The following is a 16,555-nucleotide window of genomic DNA, read 5'->3' on the forward strand; positions in this document are numbered from 1 at the left end:
ACGCTAGAAAGGTACATAATAGACAGGGCTGAAAGGGTTTGGGTTTTTTACTATGACGCCAAATGCTTTTGTTGCAGTTGCCAAGGGACACGCATTTTCCTGCAGTATTCATTTTATTGAGATAATCTGGGGGTACACAAACACACTTATTTTAAAATTAAAGTATGGATGTATCATGTGCTAAGTCGCTTCAGTCGCGTCTAACTCTGCGACCCTATGGAGGCCACCAGGCTCCTCCGTCCATGCGATTCTTCAGGCAAGAATACAGGAGTGGGTTGCCCTTTCCCACTCCAGGGGATCTTCGGGACCCGGGGATTGAACCCGCGTCTCCTACGACTCCTGCACTACAGTTGACTGCAACAGCATATGCATTAGTAAAATACGACAGGAAAGGAAATTCCACAGCTGGGCTGGCAGATGGCTCTGGCCTTAGCCGTAGAACACACTGGGGCGAGAGTTCAGGGTCCTCGGCTATTAGGGGATTTAGGGCAATGATACACGGAGACCATAAGGCTAAGTGTGTGGGAGAAACGTAAGAGTTAAATACATAGACTAGGGTAAGGCTGCGGCGCAGGTAGTACAAGGAACCTGTATTCTCCTTTGCTCCTTGACTCTGCTGCTGCTGCTGCTTGCTAAGTCGCTTCAGTCGTGTCCGACTCTGTGCGACCCCATAGACGGCAGCGCACCAGGCTCCCCCGTCCCTGGGATTCTCCAGGCAAGAACACTGGAGTGGGTCGCCATTTCCTTGAACCTGTATTCTCCTTTGCTCCTTGACTCTGCTGCTGCTGCTGCTTGCTAAGTCGCTTCAGTCGTGTCCGACTCCTGGCGACCCCATGGACTGCAGCCCACCAGGCTCCTCCGTCCATGGGAGTTTCCAGGCAAGAGTACTGGAGTGGGGTGCCATCGCCTTCTCCGGTTCCTTGACTCTATCATTCCGAAAACACTCTGCTCCTGGTACCCCTTTGTCATTGGAGACTGAGCGCCAAGTTCGCGAGCTGCCCTTTCAATACGGGGCGCCTCGTTGCCAGGGCAACCATTCCTGCCCGGCACAACTCTGCGACCTCCATGCTATTGGCTTGAGGACGCAGGGTGCGTGCGACGTCACTGCGCGGCGCCGCAAGATCCGGGAACCCTGCGAAACCTGATTTTTCCCGGTCCCCAGCGGCCGGCGACGGGACCGGCAGCTAGTGGCCCAGCGGGTGCTGGTTGGCTGGTGTGCAGATCGCGGTGGGAGAGAGGAGCGGTAGGAACAGGTCCCTAGAGCGGTGAGCTGTACATGTGCGGGGATCCGCTGTGCCACCCTCATTCTCTTGGCGGAGGCGGCTTCCTGTCTGATCAGTTGCTATGGCCACGGGACCACGTTGCTAAGGAGCCTGGAGATGCTGAGCGCCGTGAGCTTGCCCTTCCTGGTCTGGCTTTGGTTGAGAGCTGCCTTATTTGAAACTGGCGCCTTTACCCACTCTTACCTGACCTTCTTTAAAAAAGAAAAAAAAAAAAAAAAAGGCAAAACACAACTTTTTTTTTTCTCCATTTTTTCCTCTCCATGTCCTCATTTTCTAACTTTCACAACATGCCGGCCCTGACCTCGTCTTAAGTATTGGGAATTGTGTGGTGGTAGAGGCGAAGAGGCTAGGCAAATGGAAAACAAATAGGAAGACCCTTAATACTGGCTCTTTGGATTTTCTTTACGGTGAAAAGGGTTGGGATAGGTGAATACTGGGCTGTGTCGCTGTTCTTTGAAATTTGAAGGAGCTTTAGAGATGGAGCTCACCTCCTTTTGTGGGGCTCCTATTAACACTTTTGGGACCTTCCAAACACCAGATTAGAGAGTAGGAAAAAAAGTGACCTCTGTCTCTGAGAATTTAGCAGGTAGTTTAGTGCAGTGGTCTCAAAGGTAAGTGCGGGAAGAATAGGTATGTGGAAAAAGAAATAAGGTATATTGAGCTGTCCAAAACAATGAAAGAAAAGTACTCTTTCCTAGCATAGACCCAGATGCCTGTACCCCTTGTAGATGATGACCCGCAGCATCTAAGGAAAGTAAGGTGAAAAATGAGGGGTCCACAGTGGGGCCTTGCTTAGTTTGTTTGCTTTCTTAATATTGTGACATAGTTTAGGTGTTGGGGTTAAATGGATTAATAGATTCTAGTGTCTTCTTAGAATCTTTATATTGTTTTGTAAAAGATTGAAGGGTATTCTTTGTAATATTTATAACACAAAAGAGTTACTTTTTCACTTCTTCCCACCATTAACCCTTTACACCACCCTCACATGTTATTTAATGAAAAAGCTAGTGTAAGATGAATGAACCTTTTTTTCCTTTTACAAACAATTCATGCTCTGGATTTGTTGTCAGTGGTATGCTCCCAGGTGGATATTATTTTTTAAAAATTGTGTACACTCCATTTGTCTGTAAGGTAAAGGGTGATATTTTTAACAGTAACTGAAAAACTGTTTGGAAAGAAGCTCTAACACAGGTGTTTTGGAAGTGGACAGGGAAATGTTTGCATCATTGTGTGTGTGTATGTTTTGGTATTGTTGCTGAAAATTGCATAATTGTATCACACATAAAAAATGTCCTGTATACTTAAAACCTTTGGAAGCTCCATATTCTAACATGTTCTTCGAATGAAGAGTTTCAGTAGCCTTTGAACTTATTCAAAATCTAATGTAGCACTTTCCAGTTAGTACCTTATAGAAACAGCTGTTTGACATAAAGGAACATAGAAATTGTGTCATTCCAACTTGTTGAATAATCACTGAATTGGCAGTATTAGGTTGCACTTTAAATAGGTCATAATTAAAGTCTGTGTTAGCTTAGGATAGGATCTAACAAATTTAATGAGCTAATAATTACCATATTTTTAGAAAATGCCTTGGGGAGGAATGTGAAGTGTGATATTGGGAAGTAACTCATCTGCTGGTACTAGGCTGAGAAAATTAGGTCAGCATATCAAATTAAGAAAGTTGAAATTTAAAATTACTCTGTTACAGAAATAATCTTACATTTAGTTTATCTTTGCAAGGTACTTTGATCTGGTCACATGGTATTTAAAATATTTGGAGGCTGAATGTTATTACATGGAACTTTGCCCTCCTTGTGAAGACTTCTAATTTGTCAAGTAAATTAAAATAATCTCATGTTATTACTCATTTAAGAAGGCATCAATGTTTATATTGAAGAGAGAACTAAAAAGTTGTGATTTGTGTCCCCAAATATTTGAAAAGCTGTTGTTTACAAGTAGAAGACTACATCTATGTGGCCTTAAAAGAAGATCTTATAGAAAAATGACTATATTAAAGACTTAAAATGGAAAGTACTCTAATGGAAGAATATTTGGAGTGTCTTGTAAATGGGGGAATGGAGTAATCAAGGGGGAATAAGGAAGCAAGGCAGAAATCCAAGTGCTGTGGAAACGTGCATTTGAGAAACTGATGATCAGGAAAGCCTGCATGGAACTTGGGATTGGAGTTAGACTTAGAAATACCAGCAGGCAGTTGAGTGTATAAGTCTGGGTGTGTGGTGGAAGATTCTTTGAAATAATTTGATTCGGCAGGAAAACAAGGGCTATGAATTAGAGACCTGTTAGCAAAGAGGGAATTACGGGAGAGGGAGAAGAGAACCATTCACTGGGTAAACTTGACATATCATCTTCTTTAACCTTCAGTAATAACTTTGATAGGATTAGTATCTCCCCCATTTTCAGATCTCAAGAAATCAAGGCTTAGGAAGATTAAACAATCTGCTTCAGTTCATAAACCTGTGATTAGTAAAGAGAGGCAGTCCCAAATCTGAGCCCAGAGCTCCTTCTACTTCATCATGTCACATTGATCATATCTGTAGGGTTGTGTGTGGGAAATGGAAGAAAAGGAGACATTAGACATCCTAAATTTTTCAGCCTGAGAGATCAGAAAACTGGTGGGGCTTTGAACTGACAGGCAGTTCATAACTTCAGGGTGAAAACCTCAGTTTGAGTGATGTTAAGTTTAAGGGGTGTATTTAATAGGAGAGTTCATTACGTCACTGGAAATGTAGGACTTGATATGCAGATGTGAACACTGGGAACTCTGGAAATACAGAGGCCAGAGAAAGTGGAGACAGTAGGGGACATGCCAACCACTTTTCCCAGAAATCTAGTCTATATTTTCTGTATGTGGCCAGAGGATTACAATTGAGCTTCTAAAAGTGTATTTGGACTATTTGAATGTAAAAATGCATATTTTTATACATTTTGCTTACAGATATTTTAAAAGAAATTTTCATTGGAGTGACAGATGGTTTTTAATTTACTGTTATTGGTATTATTAAAGTTGATAATTTTCATATTTTCTTACTGGCTTTTTAGGCATTTTGCTCCATATCATACCTTTTCTGTGGGACTTTTACTGTATTTCCTACTCTGTTAGGTTTGGTCTTTATATTGTTAATGAATCCTCCTCCCCAGAAACAATGTTGAAATCAAGTTTCATGTAACTGCAGGAGTAAAGGAGAAGCAATGCAGAAATCAGAGTGCCATAGGGGCGTACAGATGAGAAACAGACTGACAGGTACTGAATGTTCTTTTTAAATGAAGAGGTGTATTTTGTTTATGACACACTGTTTTGTACAGATGAATGCAGGTGTGCTTTCACTTCTTTTTTGTTGATGTTCTGGTTTTTTCAGATAACTGTGATCAAAGGACATCATCAAGTGCACAAGTAAAACATGGGACTGCAGTTCAACAAAGCAAATCTTCATCATCAACCAGTTCTCCAGAATCTGCAAGAAAACTTCATCCTCGGCCAAGTGATAAACTGAACCCTAAAACAATTAACCCGGTAGGTACAAAAGAGATTCCTGACTCAGTAGGTTTTCCAAAGTATTAGACTTTTATATACTGTTCAGCCATTCTGAATGGTGTCCCATTTCTTTTGTTAGTTTTAAGCTAGTTGTGAAGGAAGGCATATGGTAATCATGATGAAGAATGGAGGTAAAAATATGAGTGTGGGAATGAGAAGGTGTAAACTAGAAATCAGTCGGCTTTGGTATGTCATATCACATTCTTTTTTTTTTTTTTGGATGCGTACTGTGGAGTATAAAATAAATTGCATATCAACTTTCTTTTTTTAAAAATTTACTGTGATTATTGTACTTCCCAATATCAATGAATAACCTTGTAATTCCGTTGCCTAGAATGAATCACATGCTTTCATAGTTGCATAAAGACCTCTGACCATTTCTTTATGACCTGCAAATTAGCTCCACCAGAATTCCTAACTACAACACTAGCTTTCTTTTGCTTTCTCAAAGCAGATTAATCACATTTAACAAACATAAGGTTTATATACATAAAAGTACATAATTGTAAGTTTCTAGGTCAGTTTGTCCACAAAGTAAACACACTTGTGCTCCAACACCAGATGGTGTCTGGTCCAGCCTTACATAGATGATGATGGTTTCAGCCTTTAAAGGGGATTATGAGAGTGGTTGAGACACAGTCTTCGATGGCAGGTAGAATACAGCAGATACTTCAGCAAGGATACAATGAACTATCCAAAGGCAAGAGGAGATTGTCTGACGTTATAAAAGAAAAATGGAAAAGAGTTTAAGCTTCTGTGTTCCTTTGCTTCTTTCTGTCATTTGTAGCGTCAAGAAATTTTAGGTTCTTTGACCATCCAGACTGTATGTATTTGAATGGAGGACAAGTAGGACGTTATGTGATATGCAGGAATCTACTTTGCCTGTACACCTTTTCTCCATTTAGCTTTCAGTTTGAAAGGTCACAGTGGAGGAGGGGTGGCAAGATATATTATCTTTATTGTATTTGTTTATAATATTTAGATTTAAAAATATTTATCTATGGTATGTTTATTTTATATGTGGTTTCAGCTACCTCCAAGCCTCTGAAACAAGGGTTAAAGGAAATACAAAATGTGGAGAGGATTGATCATTTTTTTGAGTAGAATGGTACACTTGATACAAGCTTGGTGGGCTTGAAAGTCAGGGTGTCTGTTTGCCTCGGACCTCAGCAGGATTGAAACTAATTAGGTATCACTAAGTGGAGATGATAGTAATAATTATTGTATTCTTGTCTTTTTTTTTTTTTTTTTTAATTTTAGTTTGGTGAACAGTCACGAGCCCCTTCTGCCTTTGCAGCTATTTACTCTAAGGGAGGTATTCCTTGCAGGTAAGATCAATACGAGTTATTACTGACCATATTATTCAAAATAATTGAGTAAAATCAATACAGTTCTCATTTTAAATGTATTGAAAGTTTTATTTACTAGGGAGGTTGAAATAAAGGTGAATTTTTTATTCATACTTTGTCTTTTGGATTGATATAGATCCTGGGACACTGTTGAAAAAAATAATTTTAATTCCAAAAGAGAATTACTGATAAATCTATAGTAAACCACCAGATAATTGAAGAAATTGACTGAAACAGTTTCTAAAACAGTTTAAGCATTCATAGGCTTGGGAAAATTTCAGGTAAATAATCCTCTTTTATCTGAACTGGAAGTTGACAATTCAATGAAATTGTTTTGTTATTTTTTAATTATATTTCAGAAATCAGATATTTCAAATTTTATTTGAACTTATATTTCTTAATGAGTAGTATAGCTGTTTTTGTTTTCTTTTGATGTAATTTTTGTGTTCTTTCTGGGTAGACATCAAGCTATTTTAAAGAAAGCAATGCAGGTTACTAATAGAGGGCTATCCTTTTAAGAGTTCACTACTGAGAAACATTAATTTTTTCTAAGTATATCCAGTTTTAACCTTTTGTAGATGATAGAACATTTTATTTTCATTGTGGAAAGAATAGTCATAGCATTCTTTTTGGTGTTTGAAATTTAAAGAAATGTAGTTTTTAATGGTATTTTCAGATTTGGAGGGCTAGGAGTGAAAAGTAAGCTCAGGAGGCATTTTTAAATTTATTATTGTTACTATTTTGTATTTACATTCTGAACTGAAACTATTTTAAAGGTCTTATACCTTCTCCCCACTCTGAGAATTTATTATTGCTAAAAATGTAAAAACAGTGCTGCCGAGGCTTCTTGGGATTATGAAAATAACACTTTAGTATTCTTTAGAAGATGCCAAGTTGAGAACATTACAAAAGGAGTGGGAAATAACAGTTGAGTATAATGAATAAATTCTCTGCCATGAGTGTGGTGATGTTTCCATGGATGTATTCATACATCAAAACTTACCAAATTTTACACTGTATTAACAGTGTCCATTTTTATTTCAAGTTCTGCTTCAATAAAGACTAAAATATTAAAAAAAAAAAAAAAAAAGGCAGCAACAGCAGAGACTTTAATTCAAGGGGCTGACTCATTGGAAAAGACTCTGATGCTGGGAGGGAGTGGGGGCAGGAGGAAGAGGGGACGACAGAGGATGAGATGGCTGGATGGCATCACCGACTCGATGGACGTGAGTTTGAGTGAACTCCTGGAGTTGGTGATGGACAGGGAGGCCTGGCGATTCATGGGATCGCAAAGAGTCGGACACGACTGAGCAACTGAACTGAACTGAATCACTTTTTCACCCTGCATGGGCCATTGCATATTCCTGGCCTTAGTTTTTCTCTCGTTAACAGGGATAAAACCTGGCTTTCCTTTAGATTATTTCTGTTTAGGTTAAATGATATATGAGCTTCTCATGTGTCGTTAGTTATAAAGAACTCACCTGCTAGTGCAGATGTAAGAGATGCCAGTTCAGTCTCTGGGCCGGGCCCCTGGAGGAGGGCTTGGCAACCTACTCCAGTATTCTTTTTTTTTTAATTAATTATTTTAATTGGAAGCTAATTAATTTACAGTATTGTGGTAGTTTTTGCCATACACTGATATGAATCAGCCACAGGTGTACATGTCCTGAACTGCGCCCCCCACCTCCCTCCCCATCCCATCCCTCTGGGTTGTCCCAGTGCACCGGCTTTGAGTGCCCTGTTTCATGCATCAAACTTGGACTGGTCATCTATTTCACATATGGTCATATACATGTTTCAGTGCTATTTTCTCAAATCATCCCACCCTCGTCTTCCCCACAGAGTCCAAAAGTCTATTCTTTATATCTGTGTCTCTTTTGCTGTCTTGTATATAGGGTCATCGTTATTGTCTTTCTAAATTCCATATATATGTGTTAGTATACTGTATTGCTGTTTTTCTTTCTAACTTACTTCACTTTGTATAATAGGCTCCAGTTTCATCCACCTCATTAGCACTGACTCAAATGCATTCTTTTTTAACAGCTGAGTAATATTCCATTGTGTATACGTACCACAACTTTCTTATCCATTTGTCTGCCAGTGGACATCTAGGTTGCTTCCATGTCCTGGCTGTTGTAGATCGTGCTGCAGTGAACATTCACTCCAGTATTCTTGCCTGGAGAATCCCATGGATGGAGGAACCTGGCGGGCTACAGTTCCTAGGGTTGCAGAGTTGGAAACAACTGAAGCGACTTAGCATGCACAAATGATACCTGAAAATTAATATTGCTTATGAAAAAAAATTATTTCTAATTATCACATTTGTTTGCTTATTTTGTGATAGGTTTGCTATTGTTTTGTCTATGGGTTACCTATTTTGTTATAGTTATGACTGAACCATATGAAATATAACATTTGCATTAAGATGCAAATAGCACTCTAAAACTGTAGGCTTAACAAATGTGGAGATGTGTAGTTTAGTCATCAAACAATTTTGTTAAAAGGGTAGGAATTTGTAGGATTGTAAATATGCAATTATTGCTCTATAAGGTGCCTTTGTAATATCTTTTACAGTCATGAAGTTCCTACATGTTACAAAATAATTCTAATATGGTTATGTTGAAGAAAGAATATAGCATGATTAATCACTGTTTAGTATATAAGTCTCTTGTTCTTATCACATTCACTGACTTTTATATTTTAGGTTGGTCCATGGTTCAGTAAAACACAGGTTACAGTGGGAATGTCCTCCGGAAAAGCTTCCATTCGATCCTCTTCTTATTACTTTAGCCGAGGTAAATACTCTATCTTTCTGGAGTGTTTATTTTTTCTAATTGCATTAAATGTTATTTTGTAACTCATCAGTAAATCTCATTCTTTACTTTTGAAATAAAAGCCAAGGAACAGATATTAAAACACTACACTTCCTTAGGAACTAATTATGAATGGTGTATGTTTCTTAGAAACTGATTAATCAGCTTTATAAACATGAAATTAATCTGCACAGGGATTTGTAGATAAGTAGATAAAATATTCATACTTAATTTAAAGTGCTTGGAATCATATTGAACTAGTCAAATCGGGAGGATATCATCATTTAAACTCATACTAGAATCAGTTAACAGTGCCTGTTTGGTCCTTCCTTATAGAACCTCTATTAAGTCACCTTTAACATATGTTTCTTAGGGAACTGATATCAACTACCTAAACGTTCTTTTGGGTAATTTTCAGGGCTTTTGCCTTCTTGTGCATTTTAAGTAAAATATCATAGAGATGGTTTTTGTAGAGGATTTCAGAAAAACTTCTCATATATTCCTTTATATTAACATGTGTCAGGAACAAAGTTGGCAGAGTATTAGCCTGAAGTGAGTCAGAGATATCTTTTGTGAATGTTATTATTTATAAATGTGTGGAATTAGAGACAGAAGTTGAGAAATGAATTAACCAGTTGTACTTAACCTTAACTCATCTTCTTTAAGTCTTCAGGATCATTTTTCTTGTTGCTGTTAAAAAGCAAGTCCTTACATTAGGTCCTTGATGGTATTAATCTGAATTGGCAGTGCCTCTGGGATAAGTCATACAGTAGTCAGGAATCCAAAAGATATGACACTGAAAAAATTCAGATTTTTTTTTTCTTCACTCAAAGAAACATTTGCTTTTCCTGTAAAACTTGTGGGATGGGCCAGATGTCAGCAGAGCTGAAAAAGTAGATAGTTGTGCTGATTGAGATATCTTAATTATAGTGAATGCTTAGAATTTCTAATTCCTCCTTTAGTTTTCCCAGTTTATTTACTCTTTTAAATAGACATATCAGTTACTACTGGGGCTTCCCACGTGGTGCTAGTGGTAAGGAACCTGCCTACAAATGCTAGAGATGTAAGAGATGTGAGTTCAATCCCTGGGTTGGGAAGATCCCTTGGAGAAGGAAATGCTTGGAGAAGGAAATGGCAACCCACTCCAGTATTCTTGCCTGGTAAATCCCATGGACAGAGGAGCCTGGCTGGTTACAGTCCGTAGTGTCACAGAGAGTCCGGTATGACTGAAGCGGCTTAGCACACAGGCATCAATTACTTCTGAAGACTACCTTCTGAAGACTACCAAGTTATCTTAGGTCTTAGCTTTTCTTAATTTGTACCTCAGCCTGCAGAATGTGTTTTGGTGTAAGAAGTAGTGTATTTTTATGGATAGCCTATTTTGAAATTAAATTTTAATCCATCTCTTTTAAACTTTGTGTTACAAACTAAAGATGTTCATATTTCATTAGTTCTTTTTTGAGCCTTAAACTTTTTATATATGGTAGCACACAATTTTTTAGATGAATCAAAACTATAGTGATACCTTTGAAAACATACTCTAGCTAATCATAAGACAGGGGCAGTGCTTTGACTTGAGGAATCCTCAAAGGAACTCTGAGTTTAGTTTCAGTTCAGTTCAGTTCAGTCGCTCAGTCGTGTCCAACTCTTTGCGACCCCATGAATCGCAGCATGCCAGGCCTCCCTGTCCATCACCAACTCCTAGAGTTCACTCAGACTCACGTCCATCGAGTCAGTGATGCCATCCAGCCATCTCATCCTCTGTCGTCCCCTTCTCCTCCTGCCCCCAGTCCCTCCCAGCATCAGAGTCTTTTCCAATGAGTCAACTCTTCACAAGAGGTGGCCAAAGTACTGGAGTTTCAGCTTTAGCATCATTCCTTCCAAAGAAATCCCAGGGCTGATCTCCTTCAGAATGGACTGGTTGGATCTCCTTGCAGTCCACAGGACTCTCAAGAGTCTTCTCCAACACCACAGTTCAAAAGCATCAATTCTTCAGCGCTCAGCCCTTCTTCACAGTCCAACTCTCACATCCATACATGACCACAGGAAAAACCATCGCCTTGACTAGACGGACCTTTGTTGGCAAAGTAATATCTGTGCTTTTCAATATGCTATCTAGTTTGGTCATAACTTTTCTTCCAAGGAGTAAGCATCTTTTTCCAAACACCACTGTTTTTATTTCTGTCCTGTGTAAACTTTTCTCTTTCCCCTCTCCTCATTTAATAATGGGGAAGCAGTGACAGAACCACTACTATTGAGTCCATTTCACCTTGACCTAGGGTTCCTCATCTCTAAAATGAACAGGATGGGGTGCTCCGAACTCCATAGAACCTGTGTTCTGTGGTGCCAGTGTAACTTGGCAGCATAGTTTTCAAAAGCATGGCGGCATGTAGGAAAAGAAGTGTTTCATCACCATTTAGAAGCAGATAGTTTTGTTTGGGGATTTTTTTTTTTTTTTTTGGCTACATGCATGCAGGCATGAAGGATTAATTTCCTAATCAGGGATCATACATTTGTCCCTTACAGTGGAAGCATGGAGTCCTAACCACTGGACTGCCAGGGAATTCCCCTGGAAGCAGATGGTTTGGTCACAAGGACAAATTGGTTGAAAATTAGTATTTTTAGGCATGACCCTGCAGCTGGTTATACTTAATTCCAGATAATAATTAGTCAAACTGAGGGAGTATTGCTATTACTTTCTTTGTTTTATCTTTTCAAAAAAGATGCCTATTTTATCGTGACTCAAAATAATAATTAAAAAGAGTACATATAATTGTTCCTAGTGCATTTAGGGTGAAAGGCTTTGTTGAGAAATGATTTACAGGTTTCCCCCCTCCCCCATATTTTTGTTTGACTTTCTGATGTTAAAGATGGCATTTGAAATCTTACAATGCATTTTAAACATAGTATAAGATTTGTCCTCTAAGTATCTTAGTATTTAAATGTGAAGGAGATATAATATTTTAGAGGCTTATTAAACAAGTTGTAAAGTCATCTTTAAGGTAGGGGGTCCAACAATTTTGCATTTATAAAGTGGGATTTAGCAACATAGATTTTAGACTAATTTGTTGTGATTTCTGGCAGCGTTTAGGAGTATAAGCAACATGTTTTTGGTATCATAGTGAGTTTTTTTTCTTCTCTTTTTATTTACCTTTCCTCTCTTTCATCCTCCTTCCTCTTTTTTTCTCTTTTTTTCATTTATTTTTCCTAGCTTCTCCTTTGCTTTTCCCTGTTCCTTTTATTTTTTTCTTATTACTCTTTTTCCTTTCCTTCTTAGTTAGAGATCCTTTTTGTCTCATGCATATCCCATGTTCCATAATTTCTTAGTTTAATTGAAATTGTAATTATTGAAATTATATTTCACAAATAGGAAAATAATACTAAAACTTGATTTCACTTACATGAGTAAGGATTACTTTTTTTTTTTCTTTTATCATCACTAAAATGGGTAGTAAATCTTGTTTGTGTTTGTTTGTTTGTTTGTTTTGGCAGGGTCTGAGAGAAACTAAACATCCATACACCTTTGTGTCAAAGGAAGGTTTTAGAGAATTACTTTTGGTCACAGGCGCTCCTGAGAAAGCTGTGCCTTTGCTTCCTAGACTGATTCCTGTGCTGAAGGCAGCTCTGGTGTGTCCTTTATTCCTTTAGACTTTCTGCAGTATATTTAGAATATTTTACATCTTTTTTTTCTTTCAAATATTATGCAAATTTGTTCTTTACCTGTGATTTCAATGTGTGTGCAGAATTCGGCCACTGTTTTTCAGGGCCAAATGATTCCTTACTGGAAGATACCTTTAGAAGATGTACTAAAGGTAAAGAGGAACATCTTGCGTAGTTAGAGAAAATAATGAACCTGAAGTCAGTCTTTCTGTAGGCTACAATGTATTTTATTTAATATTTCAGTCAACCCAAATTTAATTTTTGCTTCTAGATGTCCTGTACTAAAGATTATTTTTAAATCCTGGGTTTGGTTGGTCATTTTGTAATATTGAATGTTCACTTTTTCTCCACCTGCTTACCCTTTCTCCTTACCCATCCTTCCTTTTCCCCTTTCCCTCCCTGCCTGTGCACCGTGAACCACCCAACCCTCCCCAGGTCCACGTGGATGATGAAGTGTTTGAAAGAGGATTGAATGCTCTGGTACAGCTAAGTGTCGTCGTTGGTCCTTCTCTAAACGACCATCTGAAACATCTGCTTACCAGTGTAAGTGCTGGAAAGATTGGAGAGGGCTTGTGTATGTGTATCGTTTTCTGATGTAATGGCTTCAAACTAATCATTAAAATGATTTAAAACTTTGAAAAAAACCTCATCATCGTAACCAAAAAGTATGGACATCAGACCTAGTTGTTCTTAAACATTTTTACATTAATGGGCGATATAGTCTCTTCAGTTTTTGTTTGTTTGTTTTTTTAATGGAAAGCATCTGCATGAGCAAATTTAGAAGTAAACAGAATTGAATGGACAAAAATTAATGAACAGTGTGAGATCTTCATGCGCATGTGGATTATCTATGAATTCTAAGCAGAGCTTATAAGTATTCTTCCCATGGACGGAGGAGCCTGGAAGGCTGCAGTCCATGGGGTCACTGAGGGTCAGACACAACTGAGCGACTTAGCTTTCACTTTTCACTTTCATGCACTGGAGAAGGAAATGGCAACCCACTCCAGTGTTCTTGCCTGGAGAATCCCAGGGGTGGCGGAGCCTGGTGGGCTGCCGTCTATGGGGTTGCACAGAGTCGGACACGACTAAAGCGACTTAGCAGAAGCAGCAGCAGAGCTGTGTTATTCATCTTTTTTCTTTGTTTTACATTGTAATTTTTTTAGTGAGTCTCTAGGATTCAGGTTGAGACATTTTCCTGTTATGAGTAGTTTAACCCTATCACAACCTAAATTGGGGCACTCTGCATTTCAGGAGGTCCCCAGGACTACCCTTAGGTTTGCTGAAATGACTCATGGAACTTAGAGAAGCTGGTACTCAGTGTTGCAGCTTATTACAGTGAAAGGATACAGGCTGAAATCGTCCAAGGGAGGCGCTGCGTAGAGCAGGGCCAGAAGAGACGAGGTGTGGAGCTTCTGGCTCTCTCCCAGTGGAGCTGGGGGCCAGCGCTTGCGTTTTCCAGCAGTGGTGCATCACAAGGCGCACGGAGCATTGCCAGGTGGGAAGCTCACTCGAGCCTGAGTGTCCAGGGTTCTCATTAGACGTTTGTCACACGGCATCACTGTCTGCCTGCCTGGTTGACCGTGGTCTCCAGCCTCTAGAAGTTGAGCTGGTACTTGGTGCCTGGAGTCCCTGACTGTAAATCACATTGTTAGCACTATCTGGTGTGGCCCAAGGCTCCAGCTAAACAAAGTCACTCTTACCTGGCAGGACCTTCCAAGAGTTTAGAGGTTTCCATCCAGAAGGGCAAGGACCAAACATATATATATGTATATCTCCCCTCTGTCTTGAGCCTCCCCCCTCTCCTCCCATCCCACTGCTCTAGGTCGTCACAGAGCTCCAGGCTGGGCTCCCTGTGTGATATAGCAGCTTCCCACTATCTGTTTTGCACATGATAGTGTACATATGTCAGTGCTACTTTCTCAGTTTGTCCCATCCTCACTTCCCCTGCTTGTGCACAAGTCCGTTCTCTACTAGGTTCATCAGAGCCATTTTTCTAGATTCCATATATATGCATTAATACACAATATTTGTTTTTTTTTTCTTTCTGACTTACTTGACAATGTATGGCAGGCTCTGGGTTCATCCACCTCACTACAGCTGACTCAAATTCATTTCTTCTTATGGCTAAGTAGTATTCCATTTATATATGTACCACATCTTCTTTGTCCATTCATCCGTTGATTGACATCTAGGTTTCTTCTGTGTCCTGGCTGTTGTAAATAGTGCTGCAATGAACGTTGGGGTACGGGTGTTATTTAGAATTGTGGTTTTCTCAGGGTATATGCCCAGTAGTGGGAATGCTGGGTCATATGGTAGACTTATTCCTGTTTTTTAAGGAATCTCTGTACTGTTCTCCATAATGGCTGTATCAGTTTACATTCCCACCAACAGTGCAAGAGGGTTCCCTTTTCTCTACATCCCCTCCAACATTTATTGTTTGTAAATTTTTTTGATGATGGCCATAAATCAATCAATTTTAGATTGCTTGGTTGAGACAATCAGCAGTTTCACATAAATCTGCTGCTCTCTGCCCTCCCATTTTGTGTCAGGTATTATTTGAGGCACAGGGAATATGATACTAAACAAAACCATGCATGCCCCCTGCCCTTGTGGAGGTTGGTTTTGTTTTGGGGGAGAAATACGTAGCAATGAAATCTGCTGAGAGAACTGGCATGAGGTAAAGAGGAAGTGAAGTGTAAAGAAAAGGATCCTTCCCCTAACTGGAAGTGGAGCTTCCTACCAGCCTCGCAGCCCTGCCCACCATGGTGGAGGGAGGAGACCGGATCAATGGTTAAACTCTCTTAAGTGTTTTTAGAGGTACCATAGCATTTATCTTCAGTCACTCACATACCTCCTCAGAGCTCTGCTTTTCCTAAGACAAGGACTGACTGAAAGGGCCTCTTCCCTTCCTGGGGTGGCAACGCTTTGGGGAGGCCTAGCTACCACACTGGCCTTCACGCCCTCGCCGGATTCTGTAAAGTAGAAGGCCCTGGAAACAGGATATGTAGGGGCTCATCCCTGGTCCGTAAACTACACACGGTGAGGACCACTGAGTTAGATGCTCCTTCTCTCTCCTCTCCCCACTTCACCCATTCAGCTAGAAAGGCTGCACTTTCATGTCTCATAGACTTCTACATTAGACATTTATGTGAAGAAAGGACTCTTCTAGGAAAAATATTTCAAAACCAGTTACTGAACATACATACAACTGATTTTCTTCATATGCGAAATAAGTCATATCCTTTGTGAGCTTCAACTCTGAGAGACTGTTCACTGACCCTAGGACAGTGATCCTCAAACTTGAAGAAGTAAGTACAACACCGAGGAATCTTGCTAGAAATGCAGAACCTGGACCTTTGTCCTGAGAGTCTGCTAAAGTAATTTGTGGGGCCAAGAATCTGTACTTCAGTGGGTATATGCGATGAGATGGTGGTGGTTTGTGGATCTGCCTATGGTCATCTGTCCAAGGGTAACATGATCTGAAGAAAACAAACCTAAGATCTTTAAGAGGCACTTTTCCTTGTTCATCCCCAGGACATTGATAAGCCCTTCCTGTCCCCCTTTTAGAATTGCTTTTGTCACATTTTTTATCTTTCTGGGAGTCTCTTCTGACCCTCTGTAACCTTCGATGACCTGGCTGAAAGAACCCGCTACTCAGTGCTCAGTGGTGGGAATTGTCCTGGTCACTTTCAGACCTGGGAAGACGAAGAACCAGAAACCAGCTCTAGGACAGGGGCTTGCTAAGTATTTGGTGATGAGGAATTCTTGCCGGGGCTCCATTTTTATCCCCAGAAAGTGGAGCCATGAGCAAGTCCTGCTCTGGCTGGAAGGTTCAGGTTTTTGGGTGAGTGTTGCAGACGTTTGGTGGGAGAACACAGCAAGGAGTTGTGCTGAGGG

The 16,555-nt window shown here is 39.8% G+C and overlaps 1 protein-coding gene across 10 annotated transcripts in view; it reads left to right on the forward strand.

The window, feature by feature from the left end:
• Window positions 1-1,083: 1,083 nt before the first annotated feature.
• PACRGL (parkin coregulated like) overlaps window positions 1,084-16,555 on the forward strand; it is a 28,298-nt gene continuing 12,826 nt past the window's right edge. For 4 of the 10 annotated variants that reach the window (XR_008716995.1, XM_055588134.1, XM_055588128.1 and 1 more), the window contains exons 1-7: window positions 1,084-1,409; window positions 4,478-4,545; window positions 4,661-4,815; window positions 6,097-6,164; window positions 8,890-8,980; window positions 12,491-12,625; window positions 13,094-13,201. Coding sequence is in view for 9 of the 10 variants with exons in the window: in XM_055588134.1 (XP_055444109.1) it covers window positions 4,494-4,545; window positions 4,661-4,815; window positions 6,097-6,164; window positions 8,890-8,980; window positions 12,491-12,625; window positions 13,094-13,201 (609 nt within the window). In the remaining variant the exon portion in view is untranslated. Of the gene's footprint in view, window positions 1,410-3,061; window positions 3,120-4,477; window positions 4,546-4,660; window positions 4,816-6,096; window positions 6,165-8,889; window positions 8,981-12,490; window positions 12,626-13,093; window positions 13,202-16,555 lie in introns of those variants that run through there. The other 6 variants (XM_055588129.1, XM_055588131.1, XM_055588132.1 and 3 more) reach the window with 6 other exon arrangements.

This window comes from Bubalus kerabau, chromosome 7, assembly GCF_029407905.1.
Source record: "Bubalus kerabau isolate K-KA32 ecotype Philippines breed swamp buffalo chromosome 7, PCC_UOA_SB_1v2, whole genome shotgun sequence".
NCBI lineage: Eukaryota > Metazoa > Chordata > Mammalia > Artiodactyla > Bovidae > Bubalus > Bubalus kerabau.